The sequence below is a fragment of the Lactuca virosa genome, chromosome 1 (genome assembly GCF_052849685.1).
Source record: "Lactuca virosa cultivar CGN04683 chromosome 1, Lactuca_virosa_CGN04683_v6, whole genome shotgun sequence".
Lineage (NCBI taxonomy): Eukaryota > Viridiplantae > Streptophyta > Magnoliopsida > Asterales > Asteraceae > Lactuca > Lactuca virosa.
In genome coordinates, this window is record NC_136426.1 from 105,525,626 (window position 1) to 105,543,065 (window position 17,440).

Sequence of the window (17,440 nt, forward strand, 5' to 3'; positions counted from 1 at the left end):
TGAAATAGTGAAATACCTGTAAATCTAAACAAAATCTGAGGCGAATCAAGTATAAGAAGTGGTTTGGGATCAGAGGTGGTTTGAGGGAAACACCGATATCGAAGGAAGTATGAGGGTTTTTGAATCACATAAGTGGTTGATTTGGTTTGACTGTGGTCCAAAAGAGGCGGTGATGGGGGTAAATAGAATCGAACGATGTAGAAAAGAGATAAGGGGAAAGAAACAATGGTGCTTGATTCTGAAAATCGGTGTCGCTAGGGCGAGGGGTGACTTTTGGACGCCAGTGGCGGTAAAGAGGGCGGCGGAAGACAGTGGCAGCAGAGAGGATGGTGAACGCCGGCCCGATGGGAGTTTCAAGGAAGGAAAGTTTAGGTGTCGGCGATCAAGATGGAGAAAGTGCAAGAGAAGAGGGAAGTAAGAGAGTGGGTTTTAAGGGCATCTCCAACCCACCCCCAAACTCCATTTTTTCCCTCATTTCTTCCCCCATTCTTCTCCAACCCTACCCCATTTTCACCTCCATTTTTGGAGATATGAATAGTATTCCCCCATATATGGGGGAATACTATTCATATCTCCAAAAATGGAGGTGAAGTTTGGTTGCCAATTTTAGTCCCTCTCATTTTTATTTTATACATTTTTAGTTTATTTTATCTACTAATTATAATTTAAATGCAATATTTAATATTTATAATATCATGTTATATACTAATTTATATTAATTAATCATAAATATAGAGTTTAATTAGTAGAGGGGTGTATTTGACAATATATATAAGTTATAAAAATGGAATATTCTAGGAATATACTTTTTGGGGTAAAAAATGGGGTAGATAATGGAGTATGGTTGGAGATGAAACACTTTTTACTTCATTTTTTACTCCATTTATGGAGGGAAAAATAGAGATGGGTTGGAGATGGTCTAAGTGGTGGGACTCACATGGATTTTTTAATAAATAGTTTTTCTAAATAAAAATACTAATAACAAATCTGAAAATAAAATTTTAAGGGTAAAATTGTCTTTTTATGTATAGTAGAGACCATTGACGCAACAAAAACATATAGTATGGACGTTCCGAATTAAAAAAAAATCAAGTTAGGACTAGGCACGCAAATTATCCCGAACCACAAGCACCTTCCATGTAATTTACTCTAAAAAAAAATGCCGATTGAACTTTTTAGCTTTTATTTTAAACATATATCGTGGAATCCAAAATAATTTTTTTAATTAAGTTTATAAATTTAAAAGCTAATAACTATTTTAGCAAAAAAAAATCATAAATAAAAGCTATCTTTACGAAATACGCTTAAAAGGGTTCTATAAAATAAGTGTTTATGCTTTTACACGTTACATTAGACTAATCATATTATGAGTATGTTTGGTAAAAATAGATGAATCATTTATCATTTGTGTTGAGTATTTTGAAAAAGTATATGTAAAATTTTAAAATTGTAAAAATTAAATAAAAACTAAAAGCTTTTAAACACTATTTGATATAGTTTAATATTGATAAAAAGTTTTTTGTTTTAAAATAAAAGTTTTCGGTTCCTACTCACAAACAAACTTTGGGATTATTTGGTAAATCATGTAGAATGGTTCAAACATCTTCATGGTTAAAAGAATTTAAGATTGCTTAACCGGACATATGCAGTTTCTAAGCTTTTGATTTGTGCAGAAGTTATTTAAAGGCCAACTTGTTAATGGTTAAAAAATGTAAGATCGTTTAATTAGGAAAAGACAGTTTCAAGGCTTTTGATTTGTGCAGAGGTCATTTAGTGTAACACCAGGCAAATTAGGTATTTCCGTTCTTGACTCAAGTATTAAATTATTGCAAAATTGGTCCTTACATCGGGCGTACGCTGGGCATAAGTCATTAAATAATGATGTGGGTGTCTTCGAGTACGCAGGGCGTACATAAGGAGTACGTAGCGTGTACTCAACTAAATTGCAAACCCTAAATTTGGGGGTTTTAAGCCCTATTTAAACACATTAACCTCCATAAGCCATTTCCATTCTTAGCCTCCATCTCTCCAAATGACTCCCTTGAAACCCTAACCCCATATTTGTGCCTTGTGAGCTAAAGTGTGTTTTGGGTGCTTTTGAAGGAATAAGATGTTGGTAGTGTTTCTTGGAAAGCTTCAAGCATTGTAGATATGGGATTTGCACCTCTCAAGCATTCTCCAAGAGGTATAAAGTTTTGGACTTGGTGAATGATTTGTTAGATCTTGTTAGTCCTTAGTTTTATGTCCTTTTGTCCCATATTCTTGGTCTAGTTGAGTATGAGCTACTCCAACCCTCATGTGTAACACCCGATTCAAGGTAATTTTTAGTTTTGACCCTTGGTGTGTAACTGGTTTTCAAATTTGGTCCTTCGGGGGGGGGGGGGGGGGCATTTTTTCCATTTTCAGAAAATTGGGGGTACGGTGGGTGTACTCCTTATATGTTGGGCGTACGCACCCATGGGACAAACCCTTATTTTAGGTTTTGGACCCTATTTAAACAACATTATGACCCATTATCCCCTCACTTCTCAGCCTCCACTACCCTTTGAGCCTCATTTCGAAACCCTAGCCCCTCTAGAGAAGATGTGACCCTCTTTGTGTATGTTTTAGTGTGTGTTGGTGAGCTTTGAGGAAGAAGAGTGTTGAAGAAGGAGCTTTGATCAAACGAGAGTTTGCAAATCCATATTTTACTCATCATTTCTAGATTCATTAAGGTATAAAGCTTGGAACTTGCTCATTGTATGCTTAGATCTAGTATTATGAAGTTTTGGTCACTTTTGGTCCCCATGAATGAGATCTAGTGGGAATTTTTCCACTCCAGAAGTTCGGAGTTGCTTCTCTTGATGTTTCTGAGGTCCCTAGTTCATAAAGTTAGCATCTTGATGGTTGTGGATCAACCATGCATGTGTTTGTGTCCATTTAGTGAAAGTAGAACGCTAAATCTCGGGTTTGAGTTCTTTTACGCCATGCAAAGGCTCCAAGTTAGTGACTTTATGAATTAAGACATCCCACAAGGCTTGGATCTGAATTTTGGACGTTTAGTTGCAAGCATTAAGTGCTTAATGGGCGCATACGCAAGCGTACAATTTCGAGTCCCCGATCAGGCGTGCTGCCTAGTACGCCGGGCGTACGTCTGGTACGCGCAGCGTACCAGGCCTGTTCTTGGGCTTTGCGGTTTGGGTCATATTTTGCCTACTAGGGTTTTGGGCCTTGTTGGTCCACTAGCCTTTTTGACTTTGGACCATTGTTAGGCTTTAGGCCTTCTCAGATTTGGGCCCATATTGGGTTGTGGGCCTTATTGGGCCACTAGCCTTTCTGAATTTGGACCATTGTTAGGCTTTCAGCCTTCTTGGATTTGGGCCCATATTGGGCTTTAGGTAACCTTTAGGAAATTAGGCCATTATTGGGGTTTTAGTGTCAATTGGGCCTCGAATATTGAGCCAAGTGAGGAAAGGGTAAAATGGTCTTTTACCCTGGGTGTTGGACCAATGAACTAGATTCTCGGTTATGGATTATGACCCAGTTATTAATTGAGGTTTTATTTGGTTGGTTAGTGTGGGGATTCTCCGGTTCAGCAGCCCAAGCATCTATTGACTGACAGCAGACTGAGGTGAGTTTGCTCACTATACTGTAGGACACTAGGATATGTTATGTGCTTGTAGTGTTTGTGACTCATGTTGTATGTGTTATATGCATGTGTCCCTGTTTGTTATATGTATGTGGGGTGAAATAGACTCGAGAGTGAAATAGACCCGGTACAGCCTTGTGCTGACATATGAGTTGAAATAGACTTGGGAGTGAAATAGACCCGGTACGGCTTGGGTCAACGCATGAGTTGAAATAGACCCGGCACAGCCTTGAGCTGGCGTATATGTATGGTATGCGGTATTTTGGGGAACTCACTAAGTTTCATGCTTATTGTGTTCAATTTATGTTTCAGGTACTTCCGGATCAAAGGGGAAGAGCTCGGTGTGATCGCATCGCACACACTGTGATTTTGCACTTATTTGACTCTGATATGTTTTGGATGATTATGAATATATTATGATTTCTGTTGGGTTTTTATTAAACATGTTTGGTTGATGTTTTAATTAATATGAAAACGAAAATTTTTGGTTTGAATTTTGGGACGTTACACAATGAGTAGCATTTTCAGACGTTCTTGTGTGCTTAGCAACATAAAAATGCAATATTGATTCTTTCCTTTCACCCATGCAAAGAGAAATGAAGCTTGGGGTTGTGTAATAAGTTATGGTTTTGGTTTTGGGCACCTTTTAGCCATGCAAAGTCCTAAAGTTGGAAACTTTATGATTTAGGATGATATTTGGAATTAGATCTGAGTTATGGTCGTAAGGTCTTAAGGGAATAAGTGCTTAATGAAGAGGTTGGACTTGGCTTAGGTACGCAGGGCGTACCAAAGGAGTACACATCGCTTACATAGTTGGAGTCTCGTAATCTACGAAGGAACTCTCTACGTCATGCGTAGAGATGGAGTACGCAAGGCGTACTCAACCTGATGTGGGAATTTGACTTTTGACTTTTGACCATTGACCATTGACTTTGACCAAGTTTGACTTTAGTTCAATTTGGGTAATTTGAATAATAGATTGAGATTGGGTCCCTGTTTATCGTATAGGTGACCTGTAGAGACAATATTTGGAGCAGTGATCCGTTCAGCTATCTTTCAGACTGTGAGGTGGGTTTTCCTCGCTCTACCTGTGGGTCGAAGGCACCAATGTCGGCCCATTAGTTTATGTATTATGGTATATAGGATGATGTTATGATATTTATATGATAGATTAGTAGATCTATATTATTACATGTACTTGTTGGATATGTGTTTATGTTTATCTGTTGCATATGTCGTCATATTGTGGTTGGGTTGAGGCGGTCCTGCTTTGTGCTGAAGGCTAAGATACGCAGGGTGGTCTTGATGGGTTGTAGGCCCTGCGAGGCGGTCCAATCAGGTCGAAGGCCTGGAGAGCGGTCCAGATAGGTTGTAGGTCATGCGAGGCGGTCCAGTCAGACTGAAGGCTCATATATGCATGTTATCTGTTTGGTTGTGTGCGGTACTTTGGGGGAACTCATTAAGCTTTGGTTTACAGTTTGATTATATGGTTTCAGGTACTTCAGAAGACATAGGCAAGTTGAAGGCTTGATCGTGCACATCATCCCGAATTTTTGTGTTTTATGATTTTAGGATACTCTGATTTATGATTGTGACTTTTAGAAACTTATTTTGTAAAACTTATGGATTTGAAATGATTTTAAAAATGAAAATTTTACATTAATTATTAGGATGTTACATTTAGAGGCCGTGGCAAACATGTTGAATAATGTTATAGACCAATTCAGAGATGTCTAACAGGCAAACGGTCTTTTTCTTCATTAAATTCAAGTTTTTATTTTATTTTTTAAATAAGCTAAAGAAACTTGCTCCCAAACGCCCTATGTGTCCTATTAGTTTATATTTATATGGTTATGAGGAAGAGTGAAGTTATTGTGCATTAGACATTAACCACAAGATTTGTCTCATCCGGTTCGTTTGATCACTTTGACCTTTCTTTTGCCTTTTCCCTTTGCCCATACACTTTATGTAGTTTTAACAATGGCCACAACACTTTTATCATCTATCCCTTTTCGTCCTTTTGAATTTTATGGAACATGAAGTTATTGTGCATTAGACATTAGCCACAAACCTTTTAATATTTGTCACATTTAGTCCCTTTGACCATTTTGACCTTCCGTTTGCCCCTTTTCCCTTTGCCCACAGACTTTATGTAGTTTTGAGAATGACCACAATACTTTTATCATCTATCCCTTTTCGTCCTTTTAAATTTTATGCAGCAATTTTTTACTAAACCAGTGTTAGGTCTTTCTTCCTTTTTGTTCTTCTTCTATTTTCGTTGCTGACTGTTCGGTCAACACGGGACATCAGATTTACATTACAACAAATATAGCTGGAAACGAGTCAACAAGACACTAAAGGGCAAAGTGGTAATTTCCTTATGTACTACTTATTTATAAAACAAAACCAGTTGAATCTTGAATATTACATTTGACACCATTAAGAACACGTGAATACGCAATTTTGTTTCAAGATTCCATTCAATCCAAATTATGGTTGCATAACTTACTACATAATTCTTGAATCTTCAATAATCTTGTGATGTACAAGATTATTGATAAGATGCACAAATTTATGCATGATATGCATCCCATTAATTATAATAAAACTTTTTAACATTAACATATAATAGTTCCACAAGTTTTATTACCCCGAAAAAAAAAATACTCTCATAATCCAATTTCACAAGGGTACCCAATCATACTGCTGCAAAGTATTCCTTGCTGAGTTTAGGATCTGGCTTCATTGACTTCTCCCCTGGCTTCCATCCAGCTGGGCATACTTCATCTGGGTTCTCTTGTACAAATTGCAATGCCTACAGTACAAACACACATGCATCTCAATTCTCAAACACCACCAACATCTAAAGAAAATGTCTATAAAGACTAAAGAGAAGAATCTTGAAAACCCAAATGGTACCTGAAGTGTTCTCAATGTTTCATCTACACTTCTCCCAATTGCAAGATTGTTGATTGTGGAATGCTGAATAACACCTTCTTTATCAATTATGAAAAGCCCTCTCAATGCGATTCCCTGAAATGTAAAGATCAAGAATTGATATAAGTTTTGTAAAGTGTTTACAATTTAGGTTAAAGAAATTAGTGCACCTGATCTTCTATCAGAACATTGAAAGCTTTTGAAATTGATTTGGTGACATCAGAAACCAATGGATAGTTCAAATCACCAAGGCCTCCGGATTTTCTATCTGTTTGAACCCATGCAAGATGGGAGAACTAGGAAAAATCGAAAAATAACACAATATTGTCATCATTTTAGCATTAAGATATATGAATTAACAACAAAAGCATCATGAAATAATTCGTGAATGTGTATATTGTATACCACACTGTCGACAGAAACACCCAAAATTTCAGTGTTTATCTTGTCAAATTCAGCATGTCGATCACTGAAAGCAGTGATTTCTGCATGTATCAGAAACATAATGAGGTGAAATGAGAATTTGTTTACCAAAAAAAGTAAACAGATTAAGTGAAGAAATGATGGAATCACCAGTTGGGCAAACAAAAGTGAAGTCGAGAGGGTAGAAAAAGAGAATCACGTATTTCTTCCCAATGTAGTCAGAGAGCTTAACCTGTAATCGCAAATTTCATAGAGTTAAAGAAGTTCATGATTATTTCAAGGTGCTATTATCAAAAAATATGAAGGTCATGACGAATCGATTCGATTACCTTGATGAACTCTTGATCAAAAACAGCTTCTGCTTCGAAGTCTGGTGCGACATTTCCAACCAGTGGTAGTCCCTACATACATAAATAAAGTCGAGATGAGAGATAGATTTCACAAATCAATCTCACTGAGATATGACATTTTCAGACTCAAATCAGCGATGTGTAAGATCGAATATCTAACAGAAGCTGAATTCAATTACTCTTCTCTAAAGTAACGACTTCTAAGGAACAGATTTCAGTCAACGAAGCAAAAACAAAGCGATGGGGAAACAAATAACTTACCGCTTTGACAACGAATCCACTGCGACGGGTGGTAGAAGCGCGAGCGAGGAGGTTGGAGCGGAGGGACTTGGATCGGAAGTTGATGGAGGAAGAGTTGGAAAAACTTAGGGTTTGAGAAAGATTGGATGATGATTTGGGGGAAATGTAAGAGGAGTTTCTAGGGTTTGTAGAAGAAAGAAGAGCAGCTGAAGCAGATGAACAAGCCATTGGTGAGCGATCTCCTCTCGAGTCTCTACCTCTGTGATGGAGTGTTTTTAGGGTTGGTTATATGTATGGTGGGGAAGTGATAGATGGGGGATAAATCAAGATAGTGTGGGTGTCGAATAGGACGACTATTTGTGTAGAACAATCTGTTGACTTAAGGTCAAAGATACCAATGGAGTGTGTGCATAATTTGTTGACTTTTGCTCAACAAATAACATGCATATAAACATATTCAAAACTGAAAAACAAAATTTTATTCAAAATTGAAAAACAAAATGTTGATTAGGTTTGACCTTTTAATATTGAAAAACAAAATTTTGATTAGGTTTGACCTTTTAATGTACATTTTTTTATTTACACTTTAGTAACTATTTAAATTATGTTTGTTTAGTCTTTAAAACTTTGTTCAAGTTGTGGTTGAATTTCTTATTTTTAAGGGTTATTGTAATGAAAACTTCATAAACTCATGTTTTCGGTTTTAAATGGTCTTTGAACTTTTTTTTATTTACATTTTAAACCATTAAACAATGAATTGCATTTTAATAAAAGAAATGAAAATTTTAAAAGGTAAATCTCAAGCATTGTTTAGATGATGTGATCTATTATTATGTTCATGCATGCTTTGGGTGTTGAGCAATGTTTTGAAAACCGGACCGGACTTCGAACCGGCCGTCCCACCATGGTTCTATTGGTTTGACCGGTCGAACCGGTCCCAAAAACCGGATGAACCGGATGACATCATATATATATATATATATATATATATATATATATATATATATATATATATATTACGATTTAAAATAAAACAACACATTTTTAAGTTTTGTGTTCTAATAATTTATATGATTCTTTCTTAAATGTTTGTTATAAAGATAATAGAAAAAAAAACTATCGTAGTATCGAGTGTAGAGAGGAATAAGGAGACTCCATTGTAATTGTTTTATGTTTATTTAGTTTGCTCCCACGTCCCACATCGCCAAAAAACTGAGATGAGGGCTTTTAGAGTTCTATATAAAGGAGCCGAGTACTAAGGATGCATAAAAACAAAGAGTGGACGTCTCAAATAAAAATGGGACCCTCCCCTTGGTTTTCACTCGGTACAAATTTTATATCTATTTTTCTAAAACCACCGGTTTTTTCCGGTTAGACCACACCGGTTTTATCCGGTTTTTGGTTGAACCTCTGGTTTTTTCCGGTCTGGTTTAAAAGCGGTTTTAAGGCCTTAAAAAACCGGTATCACAGCCGGTTAAAACGGTTCAACCGGCCGGTCCTGTCCGGTTTTCAAAACAGTGGTGTTGAGTAACGTCCATATAGGCATTGTTTTGAATATGAGTTATTGAAAATGAAAATGTAGATCGGTGAAAGCATCTCAAAATTGAAGTTCTTTGATCTATTGATCTCCGTCACCGATCGCCTCACGTTCTGTCGCCGACTTATTGAAGTTTTTCAATCTGATCTTTGTCACCTATCCCCTTAAATGTCAATGAGTTTGATTCTCTTTGTATGCTCATCTTATCAAATTCCCCAATTGGCTTTTGTTTCTAAAAACAACGACAACGGCTCCGATCGGCACTTGGAAATCTTCCTCGTTTTTCTACCCATCATTATTTTGAATAGCTCGAGATTTGAAAAACAAAATCAATTTGTTATAGTTAAGTTCATTTTGTGCTTCAATTTTCATAAATACGTTATTTTTCAAATATTTTGCAAAATTCTAGAAAATCTAAGATGATTTTGATTAAATACGTTCTTTGTCTCCATATTAATTGTTCTTCTTCCACACATGTGAAGGTGGTGGAAGATGGTGCTCTTAGAGAAAAGTTTGGGATTTCATCATTTTTTTGAAAAATAGGGTAATACATTGTAACATCTCAAAAATCACAACAATTTTATACTTTTCAAAACAACCCATAATCATAAAGTGTTTACAAAATCATTGTTTCCAAAATGTTTAACAATATCAGAGTATCCCAAAATCATAAGGTCATAAAGCGGGAGGATGTGTACGGTCACGCCTTCGTCTTTTCGCGATCATCAGAAGTACCTGAAACAATAAACTAAAACCGTAAGCCAAATCTTAGTGAGTTCCCTCAAAGTACCACCACATAAAACACACAAACAAAAGCATGCATAAATGAGCCTTTAACCCGACTGGACCGCCTCGTAGGGCCTACAACCTATCTGGACCGCTCCCGAGTCCTCGGCATGACTGGACCGCCTCGTAGGGCCTTCAGCCTATCCGGACTACTCGTCGAGCCTTCGGCCTGACTAAACCTCCTCGCAGGGCCTACAGCATATCCGGACCGCCTCGGGTATCTTGGCCTTCAGCACAAAGCAGGACCGCCTCAACCCAACCAACCTTAACATGTCGACATATACATAACAGATAAACATATAACCAATCAACAGACAACAAGCAGATCTACAAATCACTACCGTATGCTAACATCCTATATACCAGGATACCAATCTAACATATCTTTACACCTTAATAACATACTATCATATAACAGGATATCCAATCTAATGGGTCGGCCTTGGTGCCTTCGACCCACAAGCACAGTGAGGAAAACTCACCTCTCAATCTGAACAAAAGTTGATGAGGTCCCGACTCAAAATCTCAGCTCTAACTGTTACCTATCCAACCAAATGACCAATTCTCAAGCACAATCCAAAATACCCTTAAGTCAAACTTGGTCAAAGTCAAAGTCAACACCTAGTCGAGTCAACCCAACCGAGCCAACTCGACCGAGTCGACTCATCTCGAGTACGTTGGGTGTACTTTTCTATATGCGGGGCGTACTCAGTGTTTGACCATCTTACGGGGCGCTGACCGCGTACGCGCAACGTACCACTTGGTATGCCCAACGTACGCGCCCCATTCAGCCCTTTTTCCATTACGAACTTAATACTCCAAACCTTCACATCTAAAGTTAGATCCAAGGCTAAAATACCATTATGAGTCATAAAGTTTCCAACTTTATGACTTTGCATGGCCAATAAGTGCTTAAAACACAAACCCTCAACATCTTAATGCATTAAGATCCTTTATAGCATGCATGGAGTGAAACTAACTCTCAAGACCACATTTTTATGACTCAAGACCCCTCATAAGGTCTGAAAGGAAGACTTATTGGGTCAAGAACATTCCATGCTCAAGAATCACCATTTTTGGGACAAGAAGTGCCTTAGAGGAAGAAATGTCTAAATCTACAAGATAAAGTGCCCATTTCTGAAGTGATCAAGAATCACCATTTTTGGGACAAGAATCGCCATTTTTGGGACAAGAAGTTGTTGGGTTTTTGAGCATTCTAACACTCCTATGGTGTACATGCAACCCTATAAACCTTGGATCTATGTTTTCTCTATTATACATTCAAATATTAAATATTCCAAGGTTTCATCCTAACTAGCATATTATGAAGCACCTATACTACAAAGTTATAGTTAGATGACATACCTTTTGATGTAGCTTGATGTCTTCAAGCTTTAAGAGCTTGGCCCCAATAGTGTGGAAGCCTCAAATGGAATCACAAATCACCAAAACACCTTGGAAGAACTTGAGAGAATATGTATGCACACTAAAATCGGCCCACTCTTATTTTCACACACTTGTGCCAATTTTGTGAGCCAAGGACCCCTTTATATATTATGGAGGATTAGGGTTACATCCATGTAAACCCTAATACCCATGACCTTTCATTTACATAGGATCCATGGGTTAAAAGCTCCATGGACCATCCATGAAAGCTTAGCCCAGCCTAAATGAACTTTGCCCATTCCATATATATAAGAGTCCATATTTAATTAGTTCTTTTTGATCACTTAATTAATTCTAAATTAATTCTTGATCAATACTAATTAAATAATATGATTCCATATTAATATATTAGAACTTATAATATATTAATATAAATCATAAATATACTATTCTCAAAAGACTATCCATATAAATTATGCCGGTGAAGTGCAACCCAAATGGACCATGCCGGGCCGGGTCAAGTACATACCAAATATAGTTATGGACTTAGACATTAATCCAACAGTCTCCCACTTGGATAAGTCTAAAACTGTTATTGAGTATGACTTCAAAACCTAACTGGCAATCGTAGCTCTTAAAGCCGCTGTCGAACTCTGACCTTGTCAATGACTTGTCCATTAGATAAGGGATCATATATTCCTCCATTCTAGATATCATATGGACTGAGACATGGATTATAATCATTCTCTCTGTCCATTTGTTGTTTCCTGATTTTCGATTTATGATGACTGACTGATTGAACAAATCAAATCAGTCCTGGCTTGGCCAAGCACTCACATGTGTCATCGCTAAATCATCGAGGGGCCCACAAATATCGCTTTTATCCCGAAGGTAAAAGGAATGGATAAACGTCGACTCATATGACTTGTTCTACTACTTGTTGAATCATACACAAAGGCACGTTTTATAACATCGAGTTACCAAATGCGTTTTCGTGCAATCAATGTATAACCAACTCATAGTAACAACTCATATCTCTAGGTTTGAAGAATATAAGATATTATCGTCTCATGATCACTCGTGATATAATCCATGAAGTGATTCAAATGAGCGCGGGTTTAATCCAATACTCAGAACTTATGAGCACTCATGAGTGTTGTAGCACCACTTTGTCCACCAACTTGGACCTCTACAAACCAACCCATGACAGTCTTGATTCATATCTACTTCCAACATATGACCGACTGTGGATGGTTTGAATAACTTAATCATTCAGGAAGACTGACTTAGTTATTCTGGAAGTCAAAACATGCAAAGTGAAACACAAGAATAAATGAATCAAATATGGTATCAAACCCTATGAATATAAGTAAACACTTTTATTTATCACCATACTGATTACTCATTATTCATTGTTTCGGTTTTATCAACTTTATACTTGAATTAAAAACACTAGTTGTCTCATGCTCCAAGCATGTACACTATGTTTTTCTTAAACAATAGCTTTGTCATACACCAAGTATGCACTCTATGTTTGTCTATGATCCTTACTTTGTGAAATAAACCAATTGAACATAATTTCAACGATTCTAATTTCACACTCCCAAATCCTTATCGAAAAATGTGAGAATTTCAAATTCCTATCATTTATCGAAATATGTTTAGATTTTAAACTTATATGCACTGACCCTCCTGTAATGAATATGTACAAAGTCACAAAGACTTGTCAACAGTCATTATAAGGTATTCCAATGGAGATCAACTCCATGGAAACTAAGTCTCATATTCAAAGTACATTGCTTTGGACATGCTTCTTGCATTAAGTTTTCTAATCTTACACAGATAACTTCCACCTATGGAGACAACTCCATATTCTCATTTTGACTATCACTTCTGAATAAGAGATGCCTCTTTTTAGAATATGTCAACATGGTCCTTCCAAAATTAGCACTATACTTCCAACTGTCCCTCAGCAACCAATCTTTGGTAAACCTCAGATTGTCCTCGACAATTGCTTAATCATTTTAGTCATATCCAATTCTAGACCTTTTCCCTTCTTAATGCCTCTGGGCATTTGGAAAAATTTAGAAATGACAAATATTATAGCACATGCAATCGATCTTGTACCCAAAGCAAATGGTACACGATTCATGATGTCTCACATAAAGACATGATTCTAGACCAGTCTTTTGCTACAATATTTTTATTTTCCATGTTTTCAAAATTTGACTATGAAGAGGGATGTCGTAATCATAATCGAATTTTGAGAATGCAATATAGAATTTCCTTAAGTTGAACCAATCCAACATGAAATTCATATATATATTCTTGACTAAAGATGATTAAGGTCTCAATCTAAGCCTTTAGAACTGAAATGAAGTATATCCTCTCCCTTAATTATAGCAAAACAACTTTTTCAATCCCTTAATCATAATCGAATTTTGAGAACGCAATATATAGAATTTCCTTAAGTTGAACCAATCCAACATGAAATTCATATATATATTCTTGACTAAAGATGATTAAGGTCTCAATCTAAGCCTTTAGAACTGAAATGAAGTATATCCTCTCCCTTAATTATAGCAAAACAACTTTTTCAACCCCTGCAACCTCACGAATTGAAACTTTTGTTTTCTATAATTAACATTGCTAACTTGCAATACTTATCATAATTATCATGCTCCCACTAACATGATGATTATTAGCATAACACTCATGCTCCCACTAGCTTTGACATGTATCCAGAAAACAGTTGGACTTCTAGAAGTCAATACTTTATTGATATTCTTACCAAAGTTCAGATTTCTGATACTAGATTGCTTTGATAAGACTTTATCAAAATCATACACCTTATCTTAGATAGATCACAGGTGTGTCTAAACAATTTCAGAACTATGAAAAGGGATGCCATAATCATAGTCTCAATTGTTTAGACCTTTTTCCATTTCTCATAAGTCAATGTTAGTGTGCCGGTTAACCACGCACGCTCCACTAACGACTTTGAGAACTGCAAATATCACAATTGCTATCTACTTAAAATCTACTTAGTGAAAGAATTTCCTCACCATCATTTTCATGAATCGGAGAGAAACCTTATGACACTTAGATTTTATGGTGTATGTGTTCTTATCCATGTGAATTTGTCAAACCATAATCACAAGACTAGGTTAGTGACAAATCCTAACTCATATGGATTGAACTTGTGCAATCTTAAACTCTTGCCACCTGGCAGCACAAGGGCCTGCCATTGCTTCCTAGTAGTTATGCAAACAATTGAGAACATGTAGAACTCAAATATATATAGCCAACTTAACTGGAATGGGCACATAAATGTCAACACGATAGGTTATAAACCTCTAGTTGTGTGCTAGTGATGAAATACATGTTTTATTCTTGATTACTTCTTGAAACCCTTTCAGGATCTTTTAGACTCCCACTGTCTCCTTGACCTATAAGACTTTCTTGCCAAATATTCAAGAGATAGTGTGGATTCTAATCAAGACAAACACTTAACACAATTGGCCTAAGTTGGTCTCTGTTTTATCCAAAACATCACAACTTACCAAATTCAAATGTACAATAGTAGAAAACCTTTTACTCTTACATTTCACTAGTGTTAATAAACCTTCTTTAAGATGTGTCACTCAAGTTACATTTGTGGTGGGCTTGATCAGTGCACAAGAATGTGTACTCGATCCCTTAGTCCTTTACTTGACTCACACATCCATGTGAACAAGTAATTAGTCTTAATTTTCCAATGCTTGAAAGTTCTCATTCATCATACTATACAACTTGCATGATTCTAAGTTTCTATCCAACTGAAACTTGGGTGATGAGAATCTTTCATTATTTGGAAAATTTAGACACTACCACAAATGAAAGAATCAAATCCATTTTCCAATATTGCTGTCAGTGGAATCATATAAGCAACAATTTTCCACAAATGCCATTGTAAGGATACTTCAAATAAATAAAATTAAACAATTTTCTTTTATTTTAAAACTTTGCGGAAAAACTTATCCTTACAATCCACATGGAAAATTGTTGTTATCTATTCCTTAGCAATATATCATAACTTCTTAAGCAACTGCTCAAAATTCTGATGCGATCGAAATCCACCTTCGCGATCAGAATCAGCATATACTTCCTTTAAGATTTATCTCTATTCTTTGATTGTTAAAACATCAACATGTGACCCAGTCACATCATGTAATGAGGATCTCAGAATAGGACTTAACAGAGTTAGATAATGGGCTCTACCTGATGTAGAGTCAAACTTATTGACTTTAACATCCTTAGGTAAATTTGGCAGCTTTGCAATCAACGCCCCTTCCTTTGGCAAAATAAACATATGGACCCTTTGGTAATGGGACTATCTCAGACTTCGCCTTTCTCTTTACCATTTGGTCAACCGGGTTGACTATGGCCAATCCCTTTCCATTGGGAAGAGAATGCTTTTTCTGGATTTCCAGTGTCACCATTGCCACTGTCCATAAAGTTTTTGGGAAGTTGATCTTCTAATCAAATTTGCTTTACTATCGTTCCAAATCATTGCTGATTCAGCAGCACCAAGCAAATAGATATGATCATTAAGGTTCATGTCATAGTCTGTTTCATAGTAGTCCCAAAGGAACTCACTATGTGACTTAGAAAGTGATTGAACATCTAACTTTCTCAAGACTTTGACACCCAACTCTCCCGGCTTGTCAATATGTTACTTCATCTCTAAGATGTGATCACACATAGACCTTGCTTGCCATTAGGGCTTGAGTGACCTTGAACTTGTAGGTTAGGGAGAATAATTTGAGGAGGTGGAGGAAGAGAAGTATGACTTCCATGAGCCAAACTCGGGAAGTCATATTCATTAGGAAAGCTTGGTTTGGGAAGATCATTGTTGTCTAAACCAGACATCAACAATGGGAGAAATTCACGTAAAGTTGATTTAAGTCCTTAATATAACACCCAATATGATATATTAAGGCTAGGACCCAACAAACTATTTTATAACTTGGAAGAGGGATGCCGTAATCCAAGCTATAAAATATTTGAAGGTAGGTGAATGACGATTCACCAATTTCCACCAAGATAAACGAAATGTATTATTAGGTTTTAATTGGTTTTGAAACTCCTAGATTCTTTTGAGATTCATTGAACTTTTCAAATGCATGTTTCAATCTCGAGTGTGCCCTTCAGGTTTTGTGACTGGGATGCCGAGGATCACAAAACAAGGTGTGAATAACCATGCAAATATACTTGGTACCCTTAATATTTACCCCTCAATCGATGTGCCGGTTAACCACACACGCTCCACCGATACTATGATAAACATTAAGTTACCCTTTGTCTACCTTGTTAAATCAAGCTAGTGTGCCGGTTAACCACACACGCTCCACTAACTGACTTAAGCAAAGTGCAAAGTGTAATTTCATGGGTTAGCACCAAATTCACATTTTCCTAAGTAACTAAGATTGGGTATTATTAAGAGTTTAGTTACTTAGTATTTATCATTAATACTTTTAATGAAGGGAGAATTATAGTCATTGTCCTACCCGTTCGGCTAACGACCCTCCACCGGTCAAGGAAGCAGTGGGTGAGAGTAGACACCCATTAAACTGCCATTTTATAGGCAGTAACCTTATACCCCCCTTATAGACCGGCTTCGTGAATGAGGCCTACTATTGGTAAGACAACTTGCTCTTATACATATAATATATTAAACTTTTAATATTATAATAGTATAAGGGTGTATTTTAGACATTTAAAATACTTGGTGGTTTAATCTATTAATTAAACTAAACTTTTAATTTAATTAAACTCAAACCATATCTTTATTTATGGATTTAATAATACTCTTTTAATTAAACGCTTTAATTAACTATTAATAAAGTCCATAAGAGTTAATTTGAATTATTCAATAAAACATCATAATTCCAATTATTAATTAAAACCATTTAATTAATTGTTTAAGTTATGAACCCAAGAGTTTTAGAATTCAATTCTTTTTTTTCATAAAAAGCTTTTTCCAAATTCCAAAACTTGAGAGCAAGTTTTGTAACTCTTGAAAACCTTTGGATTCCATAACTTTTGGAGTTAAATACTTGTTTTATGATGAAACTTTTCATGTTCCATAACTTAAGAACAAGTTATGGAATT

At 36.3% G+C, this 17,440-nt stretch overlaps 1 protein-coding gene across 1 annotated transcript; it reads right to left on the reverse strand.

The window, feature by feature from the left end:
* Positions 1-6,199: 6,199 nt before the first annotated feature.
* On the reverse strand, positions 6,200-7,909 carry LOC145155288 (2-Cys peroxiredoxin BAS1, chloroplastic-like). Its single transcript, XM_079075588.1, has 7 exons — positions 7,600-7,909; positions 7,318-7,389; positions 7,139-7,220; positions 6,971-7,050; positions 6,736-6,861; positions 6,548-6,661; positions 6,200-6,443 (listed from the first exon to the last, which is right to left on the reverse strand). The coding sequence occupies exons 1-7, from the start codon at positions 7,804-7,806 to the stop codon at positions 6,327-6,329; spliced, it is 798 nt and encodes a 265-aa protein (XP_078931714.1). The 5' UTR covers positions 7,807-7,909; the 3' UTR covers positions 6,200-6,326.
* Positions 7,910-17,440: the final 9,531 nt, after the last annotated feature.

What these genes read in the sequence shown, in the direction of transcription:
- LOC145155288 (XM_079075588.1), bottom strand. Translation starts at nt 7,806, where the DNA reads ATGGCTTGTTCATCTGCTTCAGCTGCTCTTCTTTCTTCTACAAACCCT. An exon ending in GTGGATTCGTTGTCAAAGCG is followed by an intron (nt 7,390 to 7,599) that starts GTAAGTTATTTG and finishes TTATGTATGTAG; the next exon opens with GGACTACCACTGGTTGGAAA. An exon ending in ATGTTCTGATAGAAGATCAG is followed by an intron (nt 6,662 to 6,735) that starts GTGCACTAATTT and finishes TTTACATTTCAG; the next exon opens with GGAATCGCATTGAGAGGGCT.